Source organism: Geotrypetes seraphini, chromosome 3 (assembly GCF_902459505.1).
Source record: "Geotrypetes seraphini chromosome 3, aGeoSer1.1, whole genome shotgun sequence".
Taxonomy (NCBI): domain Eukaryota; kingdom Metazoa; phylum Chordata; class Amphibia; order Gymnophiona; family Dermophiidae; genus Geotrypetes; species Geotrypetes seraphini.
In genome coordinates this window covers 348,610,032-348,633,866 of record NC_047086.1, presented here as the reverse complement: position 1 = coordinate 348,633,866, position 23,835 = coordinate 348,610,032, and the positions used below count along the sequence as shown (strand labels likewise).

The 23,835-nt window shown below is 43.1% G+C and overlaps 1 protein-coding gene across 3 annotated transcripts in view; it reads right to left on the bottom strand.

Annotated features, from left to right (window-relative positions):
- The window catches only part of PPP2R5A (protein phosphatase 2 regulatory subunit B'alpha), a 203,832-nt gene that overhangs the window by 9,593 nt on the left and 170,404 nt on the right, over window positions 1-23,835 (bottom strand). Inside the window, exons 12-13 of one of the 3 annotated variants that reach the window (XR_004538831.1) lie at window positions 15,206-15,307; window positions 2,050-2,136 (exon numbers count right to left, since the gene is read on the bottom strand). The exons of 1 other annotated variant lie outside the window; for it this stretch is intronic. Coding sequence is in view for 1 of the 2 variants with exons in the window: in XM_033938422.1 (XP_033794313.1) it covers window positions 15,206-15,307 (102 nt within the window). In the remaining variant the exon portion in view is untranslated. The remainder of the gene's footprint in view (window positions 1-2,049; window positions 2,137-15,205; window positions 15,308-23,835) is intronic. One more of the 3 variants, XM_033938422.1, reaches the window with a different exon arrangement.

Genomic DNA, 23,835 nt, shown 5'->3' with positions numbered 1-23,835 from the left:
CGTTCCGGATCTATCAAAATCTTCAGTGCAGAAACGTAAGGCCTTCCTAGCCATGCGGCCTCAACTCAAAACTATTGGCGCACAATATGGATTATTTTACCCAGCCAGAATGAGAATAACCTACGCAACACCATGAAAAACTTTGACGAACCACTAGAGCTTCAGAAATTCCTGGATGATAATGCGAGTGACATGACCTGAACCACCTGTTTCTTCTATCAACACACCTTTCATCTCGGGGCTACGTTTACTTAACTAACCTCCGGGGCTGGAGTGAGAGTTTGTTGAGCACATCTAGTCAGTATGCGATTCCATCTTTGGATCTTTGTTTTTTTTTTACACAGGCATACACATTTTTTGATTGCAGTTCCAGGTTTGCTTTCATTTTTAGCAGTTCTTATTCATTGATGCATTGAGTCAGTGATTTCTCCCTAGGTTCAAAGACCATAAGCTACTCAGTAGGCTTAAAAAACTTTTTAAATAGTTTCATTCACGATTGTACACATTTTTACATATGGATTTTTTTATATATGAATTTCTTTCACATGTATTCTCTATCACAATTTTAAATTATCATCATTTAGATATTGTTTTATTATCTGTTTTTATTAATGTATTTTTTAGTCATTTAGGGCCTCTTCTATCAAACTGCGCTAGCAGTTTTTAGCGCAGAGAGCCACGCTGAATGGCCAGTGCTGCTCCCGATGCTCATAGGAACTCTATGAGCATTGGGAACAGCGCGGGCCATTCAGTGTGGCTCACTGTGCTACAAACTGCTAGCGCAGTTTGATAGAAGAGGCCCTTAGTCTTACCAATTTATGTGGTTCACATAAATTGTCTTACCTTGTTTATGTGGTTCACATTTTTCTTGAATTATATATTTCTTAGTATACTTTATTTTATGCTGAATTTTTGAGTCATTGTAGTTATTGATCAACAAATTAGAATGTTTATTTTCAAACTACGCATGCTAGGGAGATAAAATTTCTTGATGAAATCAAGGACTGCTTTATGGAGCAGCTGGTTCAAGAATCGACAAGAGGCAAAGCAATTCTAGACCTAGTTCTTAGTGGAGTGCATGAATTGGTGTGGAAGGTAATGGTGCTGAGGCTGCTTGACAACAATAATTCCTGGAATAAGTTCACACAGGAAATCCAATACAACAGCATTTAACTTTAAAAAAGGAGACTATGATAACATGAGAACGGTAAATAAAAAAAAGGAGCAGCTGCGCAGATCTAAAATTTATTATCAGGCATGGATGTTATTCAGAAATACCATCCGAGAAGCTCAGACTAGTTATACTCCATATATTAAAAAAGGAGGGAAATGGCTTGGTTAACGAGAGAGGTGAAAGAAGCTATTAGAACTAAAAGAGAATCCTTCAGAAAGTGGAAGGAGGACCTGACTGAAAATAATTGTAAACAGCACAAAGAATGACAAGTCAAATGCAAGGTGCTAATAAGGAAGTTCTAAATTTTTTATAAACAATTTTATTGTAAACCATTTAGATATGTTTGATAGATGGTATATCAAGAAACTAATAAACTTGAAATTTGACCTTGAAAAGAAGATTGTGCTGGAAACAAAAACATACAGTAAAAACCTTTTTAAGTATATTAAAAGCAAAAAATCAGGAAAAGAATCAGTTGGACCACTAGATGATCGAGGGATAAAAAATGTTCTCAGGAATGTCAAGGCCATAGTGGAGAGACTAAATTATTTTCTTTGGACTTCACCAATTTGATGTGGGGCAGTTACCGGTGCCAGAAATGGTATTCAATTTTGATGAATCACAGAAACTCAAACAAATCTCTGTAACACTGGAAGAAGATGTAAAAGGTCAGTTCGACAAACTGACCCTTAGCGATCTCCTGTACTGGATGGTATACATCCCAGAGTGCTGATAGAATGGAAAAATGAACTTGCAGAGCTAATGTTAGTAATTTCTAATTTTTTATAGAAAATCAAGCATAGTAGCAGAAGACTGCAGGGTTGCCAACGGTGATGGATCCAGTATTTGCCCCTGCCTGCGACCCAGCAACTCACTTTCTCTGGTGTATGAGTGCCTCACCACATTTGCAGGAGGCAGCAGAATGCCTGCGCTGGTCTCTTTTGGCTTCCCTCTGTCACTTCCTGCCAAAGAAAACAGGAAGTGATATCAGCAAGGGTGGGACATGGTGGAGGGAAGCCTGCAGAGACATGTGCAGACAGTGAATGTGCATTCCTGCTGCTGCTGCTCATGAACGTGGTGAAGTAGATAGGGAAGGAGGTGTCGGGCCACAAACTGATCCAGGGAAGGAGAAAGGAAGCAAGGGGGGCCAGGTGGCCACCCCAGAACTGTGTTGAAGGGCCATGTCCACCCGCAGCTATACCACTGATGTGTGCATTTTATAACTCACATGTGTAATTTCACCCTTGCTCTAGCTAAACTACACCCCCAAACACGCCTACACCTAGGTTGCATAAAAATACATGTTTTCTTACCATCGTACATACATATGGTAGTTTTATATGAAGACTTTTATACATGCCCAGAGGCAAATATATGCTAAAAATACTTTATAAAATTATCCCCTAAAAGTTTTGCATTCATTAGAATTTTAAACTTTTGTGTTACTTCCTAAAGCAACTAACTATTCTACAAAAATTTTTAATACCTTCTGTATTCATTAATGTCCTTTTATATTCATTAAAGTTTGTTCTAAATAGGCATTTGAATTTTGCAAGTTTAAGAAGTAAGCCAAGATGTATACTTTTGTTTTACTTTCAAAAGCTCTGGGCTAGCAGCTGTAGTTTTAAAAATAGCTTGAGGTAGGGAAGGGAGTCAATATTTATTTTAATAGAGTATCATTTTACAGATTAACTTTTATAATAGTATGTTAAACAAAGCAAGCAATATTAAACTACATACGAGGGCTGTTCAAAAAGTATCAGACCTTTATTCATAAAAAATACTCGTATTCGGATACAACAATCTTATACTAATCGCCTTCAAAGTAGTCCCCTTGGGCTGTCACACACTTTCAACGGTTCTGCCACTGTCGGAAGCAGTGCTGGAATGCCTCTTTTGAGATTGTTCACAACTGGTCTGTCGCATTCTGCATGATGTCTTCTCTTGACTGAAATCTGGTCCCTTTCAGGGGCATTTTCAGCTTGGGGAAAATCCAGAAGTCACACGGAACCATGTCGAGAGAGTAGAGAGCCTGAAGAATCACAGGTATGTTGTGTTTGGCCAGGAAATTTAGTATCAAATGTGAAGAATGGGCAGGTGCGTTATCATGATGAAGCTGCCAATTGCCCGCTTCCCATAGGTCCGGCCGTTTGCATCTCGCAGCGTTACGAAGACAACGCAGAACCTCTTTGGTAATACCCCTTGGTTATTTGACGATGCTGCATCACCAGGGTCCTCACTTGGTCAATGTGAATCTCATTTCTGGATGTTGAAGGCCTACCAGAACGTGCTTCACTCTCCACTGATGTGCGGTCATCTCTAAAGCGGTTGTACCACACCATTGCTTCATCCCCAAATGCTTGTTGAATCTTGCGGATAGTTTCCACTTGGAAATCGCCAAGCTTCACACAAAATTTAATGCAGTAGCGTTGTTCAACTTTTTCTGTCATTTTGTCAAAAATGAAAATCGGACGGCGCTCACTTATACTTCCTCATTTATCGGTGGTCTGCCGGCAACTGACAGCTTCTGTAAGCGGGAAAAAATTCAAGCATGTGCATTAGGGTTGCCTGCATATGTGCACCAAACCACGCCTCCCTAGCTTTATTTGTTTATGCAAGAAAAACTAAGGTCTGATACTTTTTGAACAGCCCTTGTACAATTACCTGAATCTGTAGCAACTATTGGCTACTACTAAACAGAACATTATTACAATTGCAGCAAACAAGGTCAGAAAGGTCTGTCTGAAGTGTTCCTAATACTGATGTTTTAGTGCAACTTTGAAAATAGGTTTGTAAACCTTTCTATATACCTGTACAATACAGATTAATGTGAAGAAAAGATTAGGTTCTTATTTCGATCTTTCTAGTAGACATACACTATATTCCTGAACATGTGGGTAGTAACCTCTTCTTGCATGAACTCTTGTAGGGAGCTTCATTTGCATTCTTTATTGCTCTTCCTCCCTTACCTCTGGGCTGTATTTCAACCCTTCAGTTAATAACAAAGCAGACAGACAGCCCTAGAGAGGAACAAGAAGAGGGAGAGGTATGGGGACTCTCTCCGAGAAACACGTCTGTTTTGTTCATATCAAACAAGTTCAAACATTTGCAATATATAACAAGGTGAAAACCAAACAAGTCACCAACTTGAGCACAACCTGTGGGAGTGTGGGAGATTTGTATAGATACCCCTGCATACTTCAGCATGGTAGCCACTGCCTCTATTCTTGTCAAGGATGGACCGAAGAAACAAAATGTCTGAACTGTCAGGTCTTATTGAGGCAGGAAGCAGGTGAATTCACAGCTGACCGGGTGGGCTTCAGGAATTGAGTGTACGTCTGCTATCAAGGTAAGAACCTAATATTTCCTTCTAGTACGACAGACGCTCTATTTCTGAATCTGTGGGATGTAACAGAGCAGTCCTTCAAGCTTAGGGTGGGACAGGTGAGCTTGCCGCCAGAATCAAAGATCTAAATGCGGAGTCCTGTTTGGCTGTCATGTCCATTCTGGAAAACTTCGTGAACGTATGCACAGAAGATTAAGTTGTGGCTCTACATCTCTCTTCTTGGGAAACCGCAGAGGATTTTGTCCACAAGGAGGCAATGCTTCTCATGGAATGCACCCTCATAGATATAGATGGATGCTTTCTTCTGCCAATATAGGCAAAGAAATGGCCACATGGATTCACCTTGAAATCATTGCTTTTGATGCTGGCCAACCTTTATAGGCTGTTCCAGCCAGCACAAATATATGATCTATCAATCAAAATTAATTCGTAACTTCTAGATACCACAACAAGAGTCTGCGCACATCCAAGGATTTTAACACCCCATTATATTTTCTCGAATCAGAGGGTGTGAAGGCCAGCAAGAGTACTGCTGGTTGATGCGGAGACTGGAAATAATTTTTGGCAAGAAAGAGGGGACTGTGAACAAGGTCACATCTGAATCCGTAATTCTAAGAAAAGGATCTCTGCAGGACAAAGCCTGAATTTCCGACACTCTCCTGGCGGAGATGACTACTGTACCACCAAAAACACCATTTTGATGGTAAAGTCCATCAAAGAAGCTTGGTCCAGAGGCTCCTCACATGTGCCCAGAGAACCAGATTATGATTCCATGATGGAAAAGGCCATTGCACTGGAGGGTGGAGTCGTAATGCGCCCTTTAGAAATCTGGCTACATCAGGATGTGCAACAAGTGTACTTTTATTGATTCTAGGTCCAAAGTAGGAAAGCCCAGTTATTTGAACTCTCAGGGAGCCAACTGCTAGGCTCTTTTCAGCAAGACCAAATCCAAGCTTGTGTCTTCATTCCTCTGAGCGCACCAAAGTTTAGAAACACTTCCAGGTCTTTGCATACACTGCTACAGTCGACTTTTTCCTACACCTCAGAATGGTGGAGACCACTCCATCCAAGTAGCCTCTGTGTACTAGCGCTGCATGCTCAAGAGCCATGCCACAGAACCAAAGTGTTCTGGATGCTGAAGGGCAATTAGGCCCTGTGTGAGTACACGGGAATGACAGGGAAGTTTGAGACTTTGATTCTCTTGCAGATGGACCAGGTCTGCATACCACAGATGTCTTGGCCAGATCAGCATCATTAGAATCACCCTTCCCTGGTGCACCATGATCCTGCGCAGAAGTCGGTCTATCATAGGCCACGGAGGGAAGGCATAGAGAAGGCCTGCTTTTAACCAGGGTTGAACCTGGGTGCCCAGACCTTTGCTTCTTGGCTCGCACCTGACTGAAAAATTGATCTGCCTTTTTGTTGATAGCTGATACCATCAGGTCGAATATCAGTAACCCCCACTGATTCACTATGCAGATGAAGGCTTTCTGGGACAAGGACCACTGCACAGGATCCAGGGTCTTCCAACTGAGGAAATCCGCTCCTGCCACATGTGCCGCTGAGAGTACCAGAAGATGGGCCTCCGCTCATTGAAACAACCTTTGATATTCCAAGCATTAAGAGGCATTATTGGTGCCCCCTTGGTGATTGACATAGGCCAACATTGCGTTTTCCGAGAAAACTCGTATTACTTTGTTCTATAAGGTGCTTTGTTCTATAAACACCAGGCGGATGGCTCAAAATTCCAAGTAGTTATCAACCACTTCTGGGAAGAGGACCAGCATCCCTGAACTGGAAGTCCCTTGCAATGTGCACCCCAGCCGTAAAGGCTGGCATCCGTTATTAGAGATGTGGAGGGGAACCCCTCTGGTGAGAGAGAGAGAGAGAGAGAGAGAGAGAGGGGGAGGATTCAACCGCCAGACCAGACTGACGGGCTTCCACTGTCCAAGGAAGCTGTTGGTGCAGTGGATCTCTTTGTGAGAACCATCGGGAAAGAAGCACCTCTTAGAGTGGGTGCAAGTGCACCCTTGCCCAAGGGACTATGTCCATGGTCACCACCACTGACCCCAGAACCTATAAGTACTGCCATGCCATCAGAATGGGCTTGCTCTGAAACCCCCGTATCTGATATAGAAGCTTTTCCTTGTGGGTTTCCAGGAGGAATAATTTTATTTACCCCCGTCTCGAACTGGACCCCCAGTTATTCCAGGCTCTGCATCTGTTCTAAGTGGCTCTTCTAGAAGTTGACCACCCAGCCAAGCTTCTGCAGCAACTGGATCACCTGGTGAACCGCTAGTCTGCTCTGATTAGCCAATCGTCCAGTTACGGATGAATTTATATGCCTGTTCTATGTAGATGAGCTGCAACCACTACCATCATCTTGGTGCAGGTCTGTGGCACAGTGGCCAGCCCGAAGGGCAAAGCTGCAAACTGGAAGTGTTGCTCCAACACATGAAACTGCAAATATTTCCTGTGGTCTGGTAAAATAGAAATGTGAAGATAGGCTTCCATCAAATCCAGGGAGGCAAGAAATTTCCCTGGTGCCGCTAATACAATCACCGACCTTACCATCTCCATTCAGAAACATGGTATCTAGAGGGCCACATTCACCACTTTGAGGTCTCGAATCGGTCTCCAGACTTCGGAGCTTCTCTTAGGCACAGTGAAGTATATCAAGTATCTGCTGGAGCCTGAGTCTTCAACTGGTACATGCTCTATGGCTTCCAGAGCTAGCAATCTTTGTACTGTCACTTTAACATGCTAGCCACTGTTAACGATGAACTCTCTTGTCACCCATTAGGTATTCTGTTATTTTATCGTCTCCCAATTCTTTGGAATAAATCTTCTGAACTAATATTTGAGACCATAAGAAATGCCTTTCTAAAGTTCCAAAGACTACTGACTATTGGTGATATTAATCTTCATTTAGATGATAACGCCAATAAGGATGTTATCGAACTCAGTAGTTTTCTTACTTCCCTAGGTTTTCCTCCTCTCAAAACCGCTCGAACTCATGAAAAAGGCCACTCTCTCGATATCATTAATTTTCTTGATCTTACTGATCATAAAACTTTAGTTGAGGATGTTCGGTGGGAACAAGTTCCGTGGTCTGACCACTTTCTGGGTATTTCTTGTCTTCCTGTTTTTATGTCTCATCTTGGGGCTCAATCTTGTGCTCCAAAATTTATTACCTTCCAGAAGAAAATTACGAGTGAACAATTTTGGACCCAATTTCTTAAACAGTTTGCTTTCTCTCTCAGGCCTATTACCTCAGAAGTCAATTGGCACAATTGGTTAAACCTCTCTGAGTCCACTTATTGCGCACTTGCTCCTTTGTTTGTTTATTTCTCACCCATCCTTATCCAGGGCGAGTTACATATTAACATACAAATTAAAACATTTACATTTGTTGTACAAAACACTTCAAGGACACACTATAACAAATTGCATACTTACATATCAAGCAACCAGACTTACATATCAAGCACCAGACTTACATATCAAGCACCAGACTGTTTCCTACTCTCGTAAGACTCCCTGGTACCTTCCTTATCATAGAGAACTGAAACAGAAATGCTGAGCATTGGAGCGTAAATGGAAAAATTCAAGATTTCCTGCCAACAGTCATGGAGGGATAGAATTAGGTTTTATAATGCAACACTAAAAAAAGCTAGGAAAAAATTTTACAGTGATAAAATTATCAGATCCAACAATCAAAGTAGTACTTTGTTTACCATCTGGCGCTCTCTAACTTCTATCAATGACTCGTCAATATGCCCTTCTTCTCCAGTAGCAGATGACATAGCAGAATTTTTTAATGAAAAGGTTGCTACTATAAGAGACTCTTTTCCATCATCAGTTTCTTATAATTCTCTGTGTCGGGTGATACTAATCCAATTGCAATTCCAGTAGATAGAATCTGGACAGCCTTTGAGTATGTATCTGAGGCCCAGGTCTCAAATCTATATCAAATTAAGATCCTGCAAATGTGTTTTGGATTCATTCCTTTCATATTAACTCTGCCCTATCATCTGGTCTATGCAGAGATGGGTCACATTATTTTGACCCCATTACTGAAGAAAGCTGACTTAGGCCTATCATCACCGTCTAGCTATTGACCTATAGCGAATATTCCTCTACTGATTAAAATGTTAGAGTCTATTATATCTGCTCAGCTTTCATCATATTTGGAGAGATTTTCCATTCTCTTATCTTGCCAACATGGATCCGGACCTAATTTCAGTACCAAATCTCTATTGTTCTCATTAATCTCAAAGGTTCAGCAATTGCACTTGTGCAATAAGTTTGCAATTTTGCTACAATTCAATCTACTGGCGGCCTTCAATGCCATTCACCACGATATTCTGATTTATCAACTTTCTGAGATAGGTATTGATTCCATAGTCTTAGACTAGTTTTCAAAATTCCTACGATCTCGCTCATAAGAACATAAGAATTGCCGCTGCTGGGTCAAACCAGTGGTCCATCGTGCCCAGAAGTCCTCTCATGCAGTGGCCCTCTGGTCAAAGACCAGCGCCCTAACTGAGACAAGCCCTACCTGAGTACGTTCCAGTTCAGCAGGAACTTGTCTAACTTTGTCTTGAATCCCTGTTAATATGAATGGCACTATGTCACCCTCTTGGAAGCCACTATGCAGAGTCCTGCAGGGATCACCTTTGTCTCCTATCCTCTAACATCTACATGAATACTTTGAAGCTTTTCCGTTTATCTCCTGTGAAACACTATATACGTATGCAGATGATATATTTCTTCTTCTTGAGATAGACTCGAATCTCACTAACCTTGTCGGGAACATAATAGATTGTATAACGAAACTCCAGTCTTGAGCCCTTACTGTATAAATGAAGCTGAATGAGTCCAAAACAAAATTACTTTGGCTTGGTCCAAAATTAGAGCAGCTACCTTCTTCCATTCTATTGCCTTCAGGATCCTCACTGCAGATTGAATTCTCAAGTAAAGTTTTGGGTGCCATTATGTGGGATCTCTAGCCGGGTGAAGTCTGGGGGTGGGTCATTAGCGTGGGCAGACTTGATGGGCTACAGCCCTTTTCTGCCGTCATATTCTATGTTTCTATGTTTCTATATTATAGATTCAACACTTTCATTCAATGACCATCTTAATTTCCCTATCTTGGAATTCTGCAAGATCTGATATTACCAGATCTACTCAGAAATTCAAATTGTCTTTTCCTACGTCGAAAGATGTTATCTGCATCGGCAAATTAGGGAGGTCTCTACTTTTCAAAATTACTGAGTTTTGGAATAATCTTCCTCTTCAACTGCGCGATCTGGGCTCTTTCTAACTATTCCAAAAACATCTGAAAACTTGACTATTTTCAAAGTCGTAAATTCCGCTTCTCCCCTTACGATTGCAAAATCATACTGTATTTGTTCTCTTTGCTAATTTTTGTAAACCGTACCGAGCTCTATTGTTTATAGAGAAGATGCGGTATGTAAGTCTAAGGTTTAGTTTAGTTTGGCTTCCCTACCGGGAACTCCATAAAAAAGTCTAGGAGGGGATGAAAGAACTCGAGCTTGTACCCCTCCCGTATAATTAGAGAATGACATGGGGCCAAATTTTTCTCCGTCCCCACAGGAACTCTATTTCCCCGTCCACATAAGTTTTGTCGCTGTCCCGGTCCTATTTCGGTAAACTCTGTCTTAACCACAAAAGCCTCAAACACTTATGATTTTAAAGTGTTTGAGGCTTGTACAGATGAGGATGGAGCTTGCAGGAATGGGACAGGGACAGAAAACGAATTTGTGAGGACAGGACGGGAAAATGTGTTCCTGCTGTGTCCCCATGTCATTTTCTATGTATTATTTCCAGCACCCAGCAATCTATGGTGATCTCTGCCCATGCCCCCAAATAGGCTGACAACCTTCCTCCAATGTATGGAGGCTTGGCTGATGTCATGGCATCATAATTGCTTGTTGGGAGCTGTGGCAGAGCGGGATCCTGAAGACTGGGGATGCCTGGTCCCTCCAAATCTTTGTTTAGCATTCTGAAATGATCTTTGGTCTGAATGCTCCCCCAAGAATTGGTGGTAGTACCTGGAGGTTTGAAAATTACTCCGATCAGACCCTCTAGGGCAGAGGTGTCAAAGTCCCTCCTCGAGGGCCGCAATCCAGTCGGGTTTTCAGGATTTCCCCAATGAATATGCATGAGGTCTATTTGCATGCACTGCTTTCATTGTATGCTAATAGATCTCATGCATATTAATTGGGGAAATTCTGAAAATCTGACTGGATTGCGGCCCTCGAGGAAGGACTTTGACACCCCTGCTCTAGGGGCTCAAGGTCTGCTGTCTGGCAAGGATTTTGGCTTAGAGTCCTGCACACTGGCCATAAAATCATCCAGTCTTTTTCCAAAAAGTAACTGTCCCCTGAATGGCAGTTTACTCAGGGTCGTCTTAAAGGAGGAATCCCCCCATCCACTATCTGATCCATAGCTTCCTGCAGGTAAAAATGGAGTAAGCTGACATTTTGCTCACGACTCTGTAAAGATCATAAAGAGCATCAGCCATGGAGATCTTTGTCCACAATAGTGTCCAGATCATGGCACAACTTAAGAGTGACAAGCTCAAGTGACAAAATATGTCACCACGGCTGTTTTCAAACCTGAGGCTGCAGACTCAAAGAGCCTTTTGTGCACAAAATCTAATTTGTGGTCCTGGGCATTCTTCAATACCATGCCACTTTCACTGGGAAGGGAGGTTATGTTTGGTAACTTGCGCCACCATTGAATCCACCTTTGGGGGAACAAGAAGCTGGTTAAATGCAGCATCCATCGGATAGAACTTTGATATAGCTTTAGCCACCTGAAGGAGTCCCCCCAGTATCTCCCAATGATCTGTAAGCATTTTTACAATGTCTTGATGTGATGGAAAGCAAGAAGCCTCTGCCTTGGTGCTGTTTATAAATGAGCACTGCATGGCAAAGGACTGAAAAGCTTCAACTCTTGAAGAGATTATATGACCATCCCTATAAGCACTGAAGGCTTAAACAACCTGCACACATTTGGGTCCTTGCCAAGGTCTGGCGCCTACCCTCCTAGTGATGCAGCAGTATCTCCTGCTATAGAGGGCCCTGACTGGGAGAGCAAAGGTATTAAAATAGAATCATTATCATCAGATTCATCTTCTGATTGAATTTCCTCGACCTGTGCATGGCGCTGTTGCTGGGGAACTGAATTCTTGAAAGGGGGGGGGGAACCCTGGAGTTAGTAGAGCCATGATTCCAGAGAGTTCCATGCAGCCCTTGTTAATCATGTAACCCTCAAACATCATATTAATTTGGGGGGAACCTCAGCCCCTGACATCCAGACAGCCCCTGCGGAGCTGTTTAGCTCCTTTTTTGGGATTTTACAGGTGTATTTCGGCTGCATTTCGCCAGGGACACACTTGTGCTGCTCCCCAGATTAACTTTGGACTTTTTTGTCATTCCTTGGACTGAATTGGTACTAACACCCCCTGAGGAACCAAAGGGGGCTAAGCCAGCGACTCCCGCCCCCTCATGTGCTGTGCGGTATGTGGAACACAGATGCTCCTCAGACTGCCATCCACCACAAATGGGGCATGAATCTGAAGTACCTGGCCCGAGGAGTCCATCCCACCTATGTTTAAGAAAAAAAAAAAGGTGTTTTGAGGCAGATAGAGGCTTTTTAAAATTCAAATCGGGAAATCCAAGATGGAAGCTATGGCAGCAATTTTAGTTCCAATAATGGCCTGAGGGAGCTACATAGAAAAAAAAAATAAATTTTAAGGATCCTTCCAATTTGATTCATCAGGCTGTCAGCCTGTTACTCACTGTGCAATGCTTTGTGCTGGGAACTACAAGAAAGGAAGCTGTAAACAGCATACAGAGAAAAACTCTGCCTCAAAAAGCCTGGAATCTGGACTACTTGTGTCTTCTGATTGCTTCTTGAGCCTAACATACCAGCCAGAGATCTCATCCCCCACTGGAGCAAGCACATGCACACAGGGGGGGTGGGGAGGAACACAGTTGTCCCTTATTCTGGAAAAAAGTTGCCAAGGGACCATGCAGCCTGCACTCAAGCCCACTGTGGACGAACCTGGTGCGAGCTTTGCTCCTTGAGCCCCAAACTGTTAGCGAAGACTATTCAAAAAGGTACGCTGCAAAGCAGACTGCCCCTTGGAAGCAGACCCTCTACCTCAGAGTCTGAACTCTTCTGCAGCCAGAGCTGTCCCACAAAGGGGATCCTCTGAGGCACTAAAAAGCCTCGCAAATGGTTAGCAAAAAAAAAAAAAGACTGAATTTAAAATGAAAAGAAATAAGGCGGGGGCGCAGGAACATAAGATATCACTTTATGCAGATGATATCCTGTTTACGCTTTCTCAGCCGCTGGAGTCTCCGAGGGTGGTGCTGCAGGTACTGGAGAAGTATGGCCGGGTGGCAGGGTTCAAAATTAATGCCACTAAATCTGAGATCCTTAATATTTCTCTTTCTGCTGACTATTGCTGGCTTAAAAGGGGCCTTCCCGTTTCGTTGGGCTGCTAAGTCGATCTAATATCTTGGGGTTCATGTATCTTGGGAACTGGATGAGCTTTTTTGCTTGAATTATTCCCTCCTTGTTGTGGGCTATGTTTGCTGATCTTGATCGATGGGAGGGCTTACGTTTGTCGTGGGTGGGTAGGATTAATGCACTGCGAATGAATGTTCTGCCCCATTTTTTGTATCTGTTTTCCTGTTTGCCTCTCTCAGTCTCTAAACAATTTCTGCTGCAGCTACAACGTCGGGCTTTCACTTACATCTGGAATCATAAACCGCCCAGGGTTAGGAAGGAGCGTATGCATTGGGATAGGCACCATGGAGGCATGGGAGTCCCCAACTTCTTTAATTATTATTATGCTGCCCAATTACAAGTTTTGTTTCATTGGGCTTTTCCATCCCAACGCTGGGTCTCATTAGAGCAAGAGTTACAACCCACTTATCCCCTTGTGGCCTTGCCGAGGCTTCCTTTGGAGGTCATTTGGGATATTATGCAAGAGGCTCCCTATAGCATGGCTTGCACTTTACAGCTTTGGGTGCGATGGGCCTGGTTCCCGCGGCAGTGCTATTTTTATGCTATCCCTATTAGATAAGCACTGGGGGTTTTGCCTGCCAAGGACTCTGGGATATTCCGGCGCTGGGAGAAATATGGGCTCCGAGTACTGGGCCAGCTGATTCTCCAGGGGGAATTGATCCCTTTTGCAGCTTTGCAGGATGTCTATGATCTCCCAGCGGCGGGATGGGGCAGATTCTTCCTTTCTTCAGGTGTTCCGTATGGGCTCTGCTGTGGGACTTATTTCACGATTTTATAAAGCTCTCTTGTATAGCCATCCCCAGGTCAGATCGTTTGAGCATAAATGAGAGGCCCTCTTGGGGGTGTCCTTGGACTTGCAGCAGTGGGAACGCCTTTATAGTGCACCACCCCACTGGTTGAACAGGGGTACAAGATGTTATTTCAGTGGTATTACATTCCTGAGAAGCTGGACCGTTTGTATGCCCAAAGCGATGGCCGCCGTTGGCGAGGATAGGGGGGTTGGGGAATTTTGGGCACATCTGGTGGGATTGCCCTAAAGTGGTACTCTTCTGGGGGATGGTTCAACAGTTAGTATCTGAAGTATTGCACACTCCTGTAACCTTTGCACATGGACATTTTCTTAAATCAACCTGCTCAGGGGTTGGATTGTGATCCAGCTCATTTTGTGGCCTTGGTCACTGCGGCAGCCAGACTTTGTGTGGCCCAGTTTTGGAAACAGCCTGTTCTTCCTGAACAGTTGGATCTTCTCAGAGTGGATGATATCTACCTTATGTCTAAACTGCCTTAAGGACTGATACCTGTGGTTCTTTTTGTCACATTTGGCGTGCATATGGCAACAGGAGAGGCCTAGTATAAGTGCCTAGACTTGGGAATGTATAGTCATTTTTCTTGCTTATGGGTTGCTTGTCTGCTATACTGGGAATGTATATCACTCGGCCGGGGGGAGGGGGGGGTGCTGTTTTGCTGTGGGATGCTTCTTTGTTTTCACTGTTGGCATTCAGCCTGTGTATGACTTTTTGCTTTGTTCAATAAATTTATTAAAAAAAAAAAAGAAACAAGCGAAAAAAACAAGCTCCTACTGTCTTGTTAGTAGGAAGACAACTGAGGAGTTGAAGGACAGCCCAGATGTAAGGGAGGAAGAGCAAAAAAGAATGCAAATGAAGCTCTCTACAAGAGTTCTCATGAGAAGAGGTTGACTACCCATAGGTATGGGAATAGAGTGTCTGTAGAACTAGAAGTATTGTTAGCTCAAGTGATTTGTTTTTCCTCCCAGATCATGCTAGGTTGTCAACCCAGAATCGTCTTTTTGAATGTGCTTCCTTGTTGTTATTACAGCTGAGTAGAAGGTAGAATGCTGCAGCTGTTTCTGACTTGGCACTTTGCCTTTAAAAAGGTACCATATTTTTAGCTTATATTAAAGAACCAGTGAAGCGCTAAAAAAATCTACCCACTGTTCCTTCCATAGCTACAGTCATGTCCTTGTTGGAAATCACATTATCAGATTAGGTTAATACAATGTTTTAATCATTCTTGCTCCAGAGAAAGAAACCAATACACAATTGTGCATTATATTAAAAGAATCATCAGTAAAAAGGGGGGAGGGGGAACCTGCATACCGCTGTCGGTCTGCTTTGTACGAACTTGTAAGCTCATCAAAAAGCTTTCCATTCATTTCCATTAATGTTTTCAGTACATTGTACACAAGTGCAACGATAGTCCTAGAACAAGGGAAAATAATTCTTAATTATGAGATGTTAACATCTAATCAATAAATGTTGGTCTTGCCAACCACAACATACTTCAATCTCACTGCACAGATAAAGTGAAATTGCCTCTCTGTTTGAAGACAGCAGAATAAGTCAGACATACAAGTGGATCATGTCATCCAACAGTGCCAAGATGGAGTAGCTGTTTCAGAGTTCAAGCTTAGCTTAGTTCCTGTGTACTGTTACCCTTGTGCTAGAATCTCAGTTCCAAACAATATAATAAAGTTAAGGAGTGGAAGAAACACATTGGACAATATATTATCAAATAACTCTACTATTATAATACATTCTCCATCTGGTCTGCCTCAGCGGAGGCAACTTCTTATGTTCTTATAAGTACAAGGGGGCACTCGGAGAAATTGAAAGGGGATAGGTTTAAAACAAATGCTAGGAAGTACTGTTTCACCCAGAGGGTGGTGGATACATGGAACGCGCTTCCGGAGGATGTGATAAGCAGGAGCACATTACAGGGCTTCAAAGAAGGTTTGGATAGGTTCCTAGAGGACAAAGGGATTGAGGGGTACAGATAAGAATTGACGTAGGTTATAGGGATAGGAGTAGAGATAGGTTATAGAAATAGTCAAGGACCACTGCTCAGGCAATGGGCTGATGGGCCGCCGAGGGAGCGGACCACTGGGCGAGATGGACCTCTAAGAGTCTGCCTCAGCGGAGGCAACTTATGTTCTTATCAGCCGTGCTCAATTTGAAATCATGGAGGAAAAAGTCTCTGATTCCTGGTGAGCTGAAATTCCGTAATGCTCTACCAATCAACATCACATGCATAAAAAAATCCTCCATTTTTAAGTTTACCCCTACCAAATTGGGCCATCCTAACTGGTTGGTAAATCCCAGTTGCGTACTGTAAAGCTTCTTATTTAAAGATGCATATGACTGTTAATTGACCTATGGGACTTTCCTTGCTCATTTTCCACACCAAAATTGATTTTTCCATTTCCCTTTGTTATTATCCTTAATTGTTCTCTCTTTCTTTCAAATTGTATTTCTCCCCACTATCCTATTGTCTCATGTAAGTAAAGTTATGTCATTAATAGTTTGTTAACTGGACCCCTTTTAAATTTTTTACTGTAAAACGCTTAGAATTTATGATTATCGTTTTATCAAATTTTTAATAAAGTTGAAACTTCTTACCGTAACAGGTGTTATCCAGGGACAGCAGGCAGATATTCTCAGATATGGGTGATGTCAACCACGGAGCACGGATGCGGACAACTTCACAAGCAGACTTGCTTGAAGAATTTTTAGAAAGTTCACGACTGCCACACCGCGCATGCGCGAATGCCTTCCCGCCTGAGGTAGGGCGTGCGTCTCCTCAGTTCAGATAGGTAGCTAAAAAGCCAACCAGGGGAGGTGGGTGGGTTGTGAGAATATCTGCCTGCTGTCTCTGGATAACACTGTTACAGTAAGTAACTGTGCTTTATCCCAGGACAAGCAGGCAGCATATTCTCACATATGGGTGACCTCCAAGCTAACCAGAATGGGATGGTGGGAGTGTTGGCAATTCAGGAAAATAAATATTGTAAAACTGCCTGGCCAAAGTGGCCATCCCGTCTGGAAAAAGAATCCAGACAATAATGAGAGGTGAATGTATGAACCGAGGACCAAGTGGCAGCTTTGCAGGTTTCCTCAATAGGAGCAGATCTAAGGAAAGCCATGGCTCTAACTTTATGGACTGTAACTCGACCCTCTGAGCCTAGCAGAAAGAGATGCCAGCAGCCAACCAGTTGTAGATGGTGCGCTTGGAAACTGGATGTCCCAACTTATTTGGATCGAAGGAAACAAAAAGTTGAAGAGAAGATCTTTGTGCTTAGTCCTTTGTAAGTAGAAAGCCAAAGCACCCTTGCAGTCCAGAGTATGAAGAGCTGTTTCTCCAGGATGAGAATGAGGCTTTGGAAAAAACACTGGAAGAACAATGGATTGATTTAGATGAAATTCTGAAACAACTTTTGGTAAGAATTTAGGATGAGCACGGAGGACTAAATTAAACTAAAGCTTAACTTTATATACCGAGTCATCATTCTAAGAAAGCTTGACTCAGTTTACAGTAATTAAGTAAAAATAAAGAAGAAATTTAGAATGATAAATAAAAACTGGAAGGAGTAATAGCAAAATTTCAAAATAATTAATTTTCAAAGTGTTTGGCGAATAGAGTAGTTTTTAAAGATTTATGGAAAAATTGAAGTGAACTGGAGCTCCTCAAAATAAAGGGGAGATCATTCCAAAGTTAAGAAAATTTAAAGACCAAAGATTGACTGAAGATCTTGACTCCTTTGATTCCTTTTCTAGAAGGGTAAGTTTGAATTGTTGGATGCCTCTTGCAAAGGAAAATCTGTAAACATTCCATAATAAAGGAATGAGGGGAATAAAGATGCCATGTAGAATTTTGAAAGAAATAAAAGCGCATTTAAATTGAATTCTTAGATAAACCGGGAGCCAATGGAGACTCTGGAGCAAAGGGGTCAGTCACTTGGTCAAATTTGATTTTTCCAAAGATCAGTTTCACAGCAGTATTCTGAATTAATTGTAATCTTTGGAGACATATTTTTGTGATGCCGAGATAGATAGCGTTATAGTAATCAAGTCAAGATAGTATAATTGATTGTACCAAGACAGAAAAATGTCGATGATGAAAAAGATGTCTAACGTTCCTCAGCATTCGTAAACTAAAGAAGCATTTTTTGACCAAGGAATTTATTTGGTCCTTAAAGGTGAGAGAGGAATCAAAAAGGACTCCCAATATCTTAGCAGAGAACTCAATCTGCAAAGAAGACCCAGATACCAGAGCTACAATAGGAGGAAGACAGTCCAATCTTGGACTTAACCACAAAAGTTTAGTTTTAGTTGTATTACACTTCATCCAGACAGAAAGGCCCTGATTCTGAAAAGTGCTGTCCCGATTTTAGGCAGCTGTAGGCGTCGGCGATCGTATCCAAAACAGAAGAGGAAGATCTATTCCAAGGAATTGGGGGTCGATAGAAAAGGAGAATACCCAGAGGGTGTGAAGAAAATTCATCTTTAACAGATGCCAGTGTGAAAGGTGGGTCCGCTACTAAAGCTTGTAGCACATTGACTCTGCGAGCAGACATGAGAGGAATAAGGAAGATCACTTTCCAAGTGAGATATTTCAGATGAGCCATAGACATTGGTTCAAATGAAGGCTTCATCAACTGAGCAAGAACATTGAGATCCCAAACCACTGGAGGTGGTTTGACATTGAAAAGTCCTTTCATAAATCTGGAAACCACAGGATGAGCAAATAAAGGTTTCTCCTCTAGTGGCTGATGAAAAGCAGAAATTGCACTAAGATGGACTCAAATGGATGTGGATTTGAGGCCTGAGTGAGATAAATACTGCAGACAATGAGGTAGATTGAGGCTCTTTGTTATGAAGGGCGCACCAAGCAGAAAACCTAGTCCATTTCTGATGGTAACATTGCCTAGTAGTAGGCTTTCTGGAAGCCTCTAAAATGTCTGCTACAGATTGAGAGAACTGGAAATTGGCAGTTACATTGAAAGGTACCAAGCTGTCAGGTGCAGAGACTGCAGGTTGGGATGAAGCAGCGACCCTTGACTCTGTAAGCAGAGACGGAAAAACTGGTAGAAGTAATGGCTCCCTGCTGCTGAGTTGAAGTAGAAGGGAGAACCAAGGTTGTCTGGGCCACTGAGGAGCTATGAGAATCATGGTGGCATGTTCATGATTGACGAGTGTCATGAGAATGAGAGGAAATTCATACAAAAACTGGTTTGTCCATTCCAGAAGAAAAGCATCTGCCTCAAGGCGATGAGGAAAGTATATCCTGGAGTAAAATGGAGGCAGTTTGTTGTTGTGGGGAGATGCAAAGAGATCTATTTGAGGAGTTCCCCACTGAGAAAAAATCTGATGGAGAGGCGACGAATTGAGTGTCCATTCGTGAGGCTGTAGGAGAAGACTCAATTTGTCCGCCAGGAAGTTTTTCTCTACTTGAATGTAGATGGATTTCAAAGTGATGTTAAGATCTTTACTCATTTGGCAAATAAATTTTGTAAAGGACACCGAATCTGAAGAGGTATGACCTCGTTGAGGAGAAGGTGTATGAGAACCCCTCGAGGTACCTTTCACAGCAGAGAACAAAGGTGAAGCCTCTCTAGAGTATTGATACCTGATATCTGAATCCATAGGCAAAGATGAAGATGAACACCTACTTCTGGAATGAGTCGAAGAAGCATAACGTTTTTGTTTTGAAGAATCAGCTGGTGAAGAAAACCTTGTAGGAGAATAACTCGACTGACGAGAATGGTGATGCACCACAACAGATCTCCTCAACAAAGGAGTTGGTGGTCTCAAAGAGTCTCTATGCTTCGAAAAACGAGGCCTGTCTCGAGAAGAAGACCTGGCCTCGATGAATGCCTCGATAAATGATGTGGTGAAGAACTATGCCTTGAATCATGGTCACATGATCGAGTCGAATCCAGCCTCGAAGATAAATGTCGAGAAGTTCTTGTCCTGTGCCTTGAAGAAGGCAAAGCCTTATGTAAAGAGGTAGGACTAAAAGTCGGAGAGCGACGTTGAGACACTGAGGACTCGGCTCCTTGTGTAGAGGTATCTCGAGGCACTCTCAAGGACTCGACTCCTTGTAATACTGCTGAGTGCTCAGGCTGGACTGCAAGAAGCAGGGTCGAGGCAGGAGTCATTTGGCAAGCATGTTACCAAACTCCTGATGCAGAATCCCGATCCAATGTGGTTCGAACCAAGAGTCACTGGCTATCACCATGGCGGAGACTCCCCCCTCCCACGCTCTCTCTGTCTGCCGAATAAAACCCGGGCAAGGCCAAAAGAAAAAAAGAATCGCTGGCACCTAGGAGGAAAGGGGCATATCTGGTTGCAGCAGGAAAGGGCGGGGCGTCTCCCTACCCCCAAGCAACAACAAAAACTCCCAATGCCCACAGCTGTGACCCCCCCCCCCCCAAGTAAACTCCCCTGGAGCAAGGGGGGAGGGAGAGATCACTGTCCGAGGATCTAAGCAAAAGACAAAGAGAGTGAAAAAAAAAGATCCGAGACCTTTCACAAGAAGACCATTGCAGCCACGAATTTGTGCTGGGGAGCAGTTAGCGAACTTGCTTTGGTTTGAGGGAAGGGGGTGTGCTGGGGGGACAGGAAGCGATCTTGCTTTGCATTGGGGGGGAGGGGTGTGCTTGGGAGGGGGCAGGAAGCAATCTTGGTTTGGGGGAGGGGTGTGCTGCGGCAGTGCGCGATCTTGCTTTGGTTTGGGGGAGGGGGTGTGCTGGGGAGGTAGGGAGCAATCTTTGCTTTGGGGGGAGGGATGTGCTTGCATGGGGGCAGGGACCGATCTTGCTTTTATTTGGGGAGGGTTGTGCTGGGGGGCAGGGAGCAATCTTGCTTTGGTTTGGGGGGAGGGGTGCGCTTGAGTTAACCTTGTTGCCAGGAGAGAGCTATGTTGGGGGGAGACACACAGAAAGAAAGAAAGACGGGGAAGGGAGACACACAGAAAGAAAGAAAGACGGGGAAGGGAGACACACAGAAAGAAAGAAAGACGGGGAAGGGAGACGCATAGAAAGAAAGAAAGAAAGATGGGGAAGGGAGACACACAGAAAGAAAGAAAGAAAGAAAGACAGGGAAGGGAGACACACGGAAAGAAAGAAAGATGGGGAAGGGGGACACACGGAAAGAAAGAAAGATGGGGAAGGGGGGACATACAGAAAGAAAGACAGGGAAGGGAGGCATAGAAAGAAAGAAAGACAGGGAAGGAAGACACACAGAAAGACGGAGAAGGGAGACACACAGAAAGAAAGAAAGAAAGACGGGGAAGGGAGACACACAGAAAGAAAGAAAGACAGGGAAGGGAGACACACAGAAAGAAAGAAAGAAAGAAAGACAGGGAAGGGAGACACACAGAAAGAAAGAAAGAAAGACAGGGAAGGGAGACACACAGAAAGAAAGAAAGAAAGACAGGGAAGGGAGACACACAGAAAGAAAGAAAGAAAGACAGGGAAGGAAGACACACAGAAAGACGGGGAAGGGAGACACACAGATAGAAAGAAAGACGGGGAAGGGAGACACACAGAAAGAAAGAAAGACGGGGAAGGGAGACACACAGAAAGAAAGAAAGACGGGGAAGGGAGACACACAGAAAGAAAGAAAGACGGGGAAGGGAGACACACAGAAAGAAAGAAAGACGGGGAAGGGAGACACACAGAAAGAAAGAAAGAAAGACGGGGAAGGGAGACACACAGAAAGAAAGACAGGGAAGGGAGACACAGAAAGAAAGAAAGAAAGAAAGACAGGGAAGGGAGACACAGAAAGAAAGAAAGAAAGACAGGGAAGGGAGACACACAGAAAGTCGGAGAAAGGAGACACACAGAAAGACGGAGAAAGGAGACACACAGAAAGAAAGACGGGGAAGGGAGATACAGAAAGAAAAAAGAAAGATGGGGAAGGGAAACACAGAAAGAAAAAAGAAAGATGGGGAAGGGAAACACAGAAAGAAAGAAAAAAGAAAGATGGGGGAAGGGAGACACAGAAAGAAAGAAAAAAGAAAGATGGGGGAAGGGAGACACAGAAAGAAAGAAAAAAGAAAGATGGGGAAGGGAGACACAGAAAGAAAGAAAAAAGAAAGATGGGGAAGGGAGACACACAGAAAGAAAGACGGGGTAGGGAGACACACAGAAAGAAAGACGGGGAAGGGAGACACACAGAAAGAAAGAAAGACTGGGGCAGGGAGACACAGAAAGAAAGAAAGACGGGGCAGGAAGACACAGAAAGAAAGGAAGACGGGGCAGGAAAACATACAGAAAAAAGATGGGGAAGGGAGACACACAGAAAGAAAGAAAAAGAAAGACGGGGAAGGGAGACACAGAAAGAAAGAAAGAAAAAGAAAGACGGGGAAGGGAGACACACAGAAAGAAAGACGGGGAAGGGAAACACATAGAAAGAAAGAAAGAAGGGAGACACAGAAAGAAAGAAAGATAGATGGGGCAGGGAGTGTGACAAAGAAAGACAGATAGACAGGGGGGGCAGGGAGAGAGATAAAGAGAAAGAAAGAAATACATATCTATTCTAGCACCCGTTAATGTAATTGGCTTAAACACTAGTGTGGAAATAGTTCTCTTGGTTATAGGTTGGCTCAATCTGTTAGGATCAAAAGAGATGAACAGTTGAGGTGAAGTCCTATGTGGCTTAGTTCTTTTTATGTAGTAAGCCATGGCACGTTTACAGTCCAATGTATGAAGAGCTGTTTCCCCAGGATGAAAATGAGGCTTTTGAGGAGCTGAAGACTGGGACTTTTGAGGTCTCTGTTGCTTTTGTCTCTTCTGTGGTAGAAGATTTGTAGAAGACGATGGTGCCGGATACTTTCTCTTGTATGAAAAAGTAGGTTTTGAAGCAGGCTCTTAGTCTTAAACCTGTTTTGAGAAGCTGCTTCTATCCTGCCACCAAAGGAATTCTTTACTGAGACATGGGATGTTTGCTAAGTGGGCTTGAAGATTAATGTCCATGTCAGAAACATGCAGACAAGTGTGCTTCATAGCAACAAACATGGCAGATGCTCTATGAGTTCAAAAGCATCAAATGCTGTTCTTGCCATATATTTTCTTGGTTGAAGTAGACTATATGTGGTCTGCTGAAAATTGTCAAGGTGGTCTGAGGGCATATGTTATTCAAACTCAGCCAACTTCTTTACAAGATGTTTAAGAAAAAAAGAAATATAGACATAATTTAGAACTCTGTTAGCCAACATAGAATTTTGGTAAAGACGGTGACCAAATTTATCCATAGTACGACTCATGTCCTGGTGGTGCAGAAGTGTAAACTTTGGAACTGGAGGATTTTTTAAGGGTCGATTTCACAAGCAACAATTGATGTTGTAGGGGCTTGTCAAATCTGGTGATCTTGCTCAGGGTACATATTCAGTGAGCCATCTGATATAGTATTCTCCATCTTCGAGGTCTCAGCAGAGAATGCGGAAGAAAGACAGTCAAAGAAAAGAGAAGATCCACTTTAAAAGCTCTACACCAATAGTGGATGCCTTCTGGAAAATTGCAGGAGGTGATCCAACTTAGGAGGCTCTACACCCAAATTGGATCCCTCTGCTAGAGTCCTGATCATATAAGATGTAGAGTTGCTTGATGCAGAACAGCCCTGTTCATGGCATTGTTATACTGGACAAGAAGGGGATCCCACCTTACAGGCTCTATACCCATGGTGAATCTCTCAAGCAGTTCTCAGTGGTGCTTTTAATGTGAGCATGCGCAGCGGATAACAATGTGGAAAGGCAATGATCCAGTGCATTAGTATGATTAGTAGCCACAGCTGAAGTCAGGAAACTCTCAAATGAATTATGCTGGAAGCAATAATAACAGATAGAGGGGTCTTCCAGTTCATGTATGTCTAATAATTTAAAAATGTTCTTCTCCCAAATATTTTTAAATACTTTGTACAATGCTTTGTACTTTTGGATAAGCGTTTAA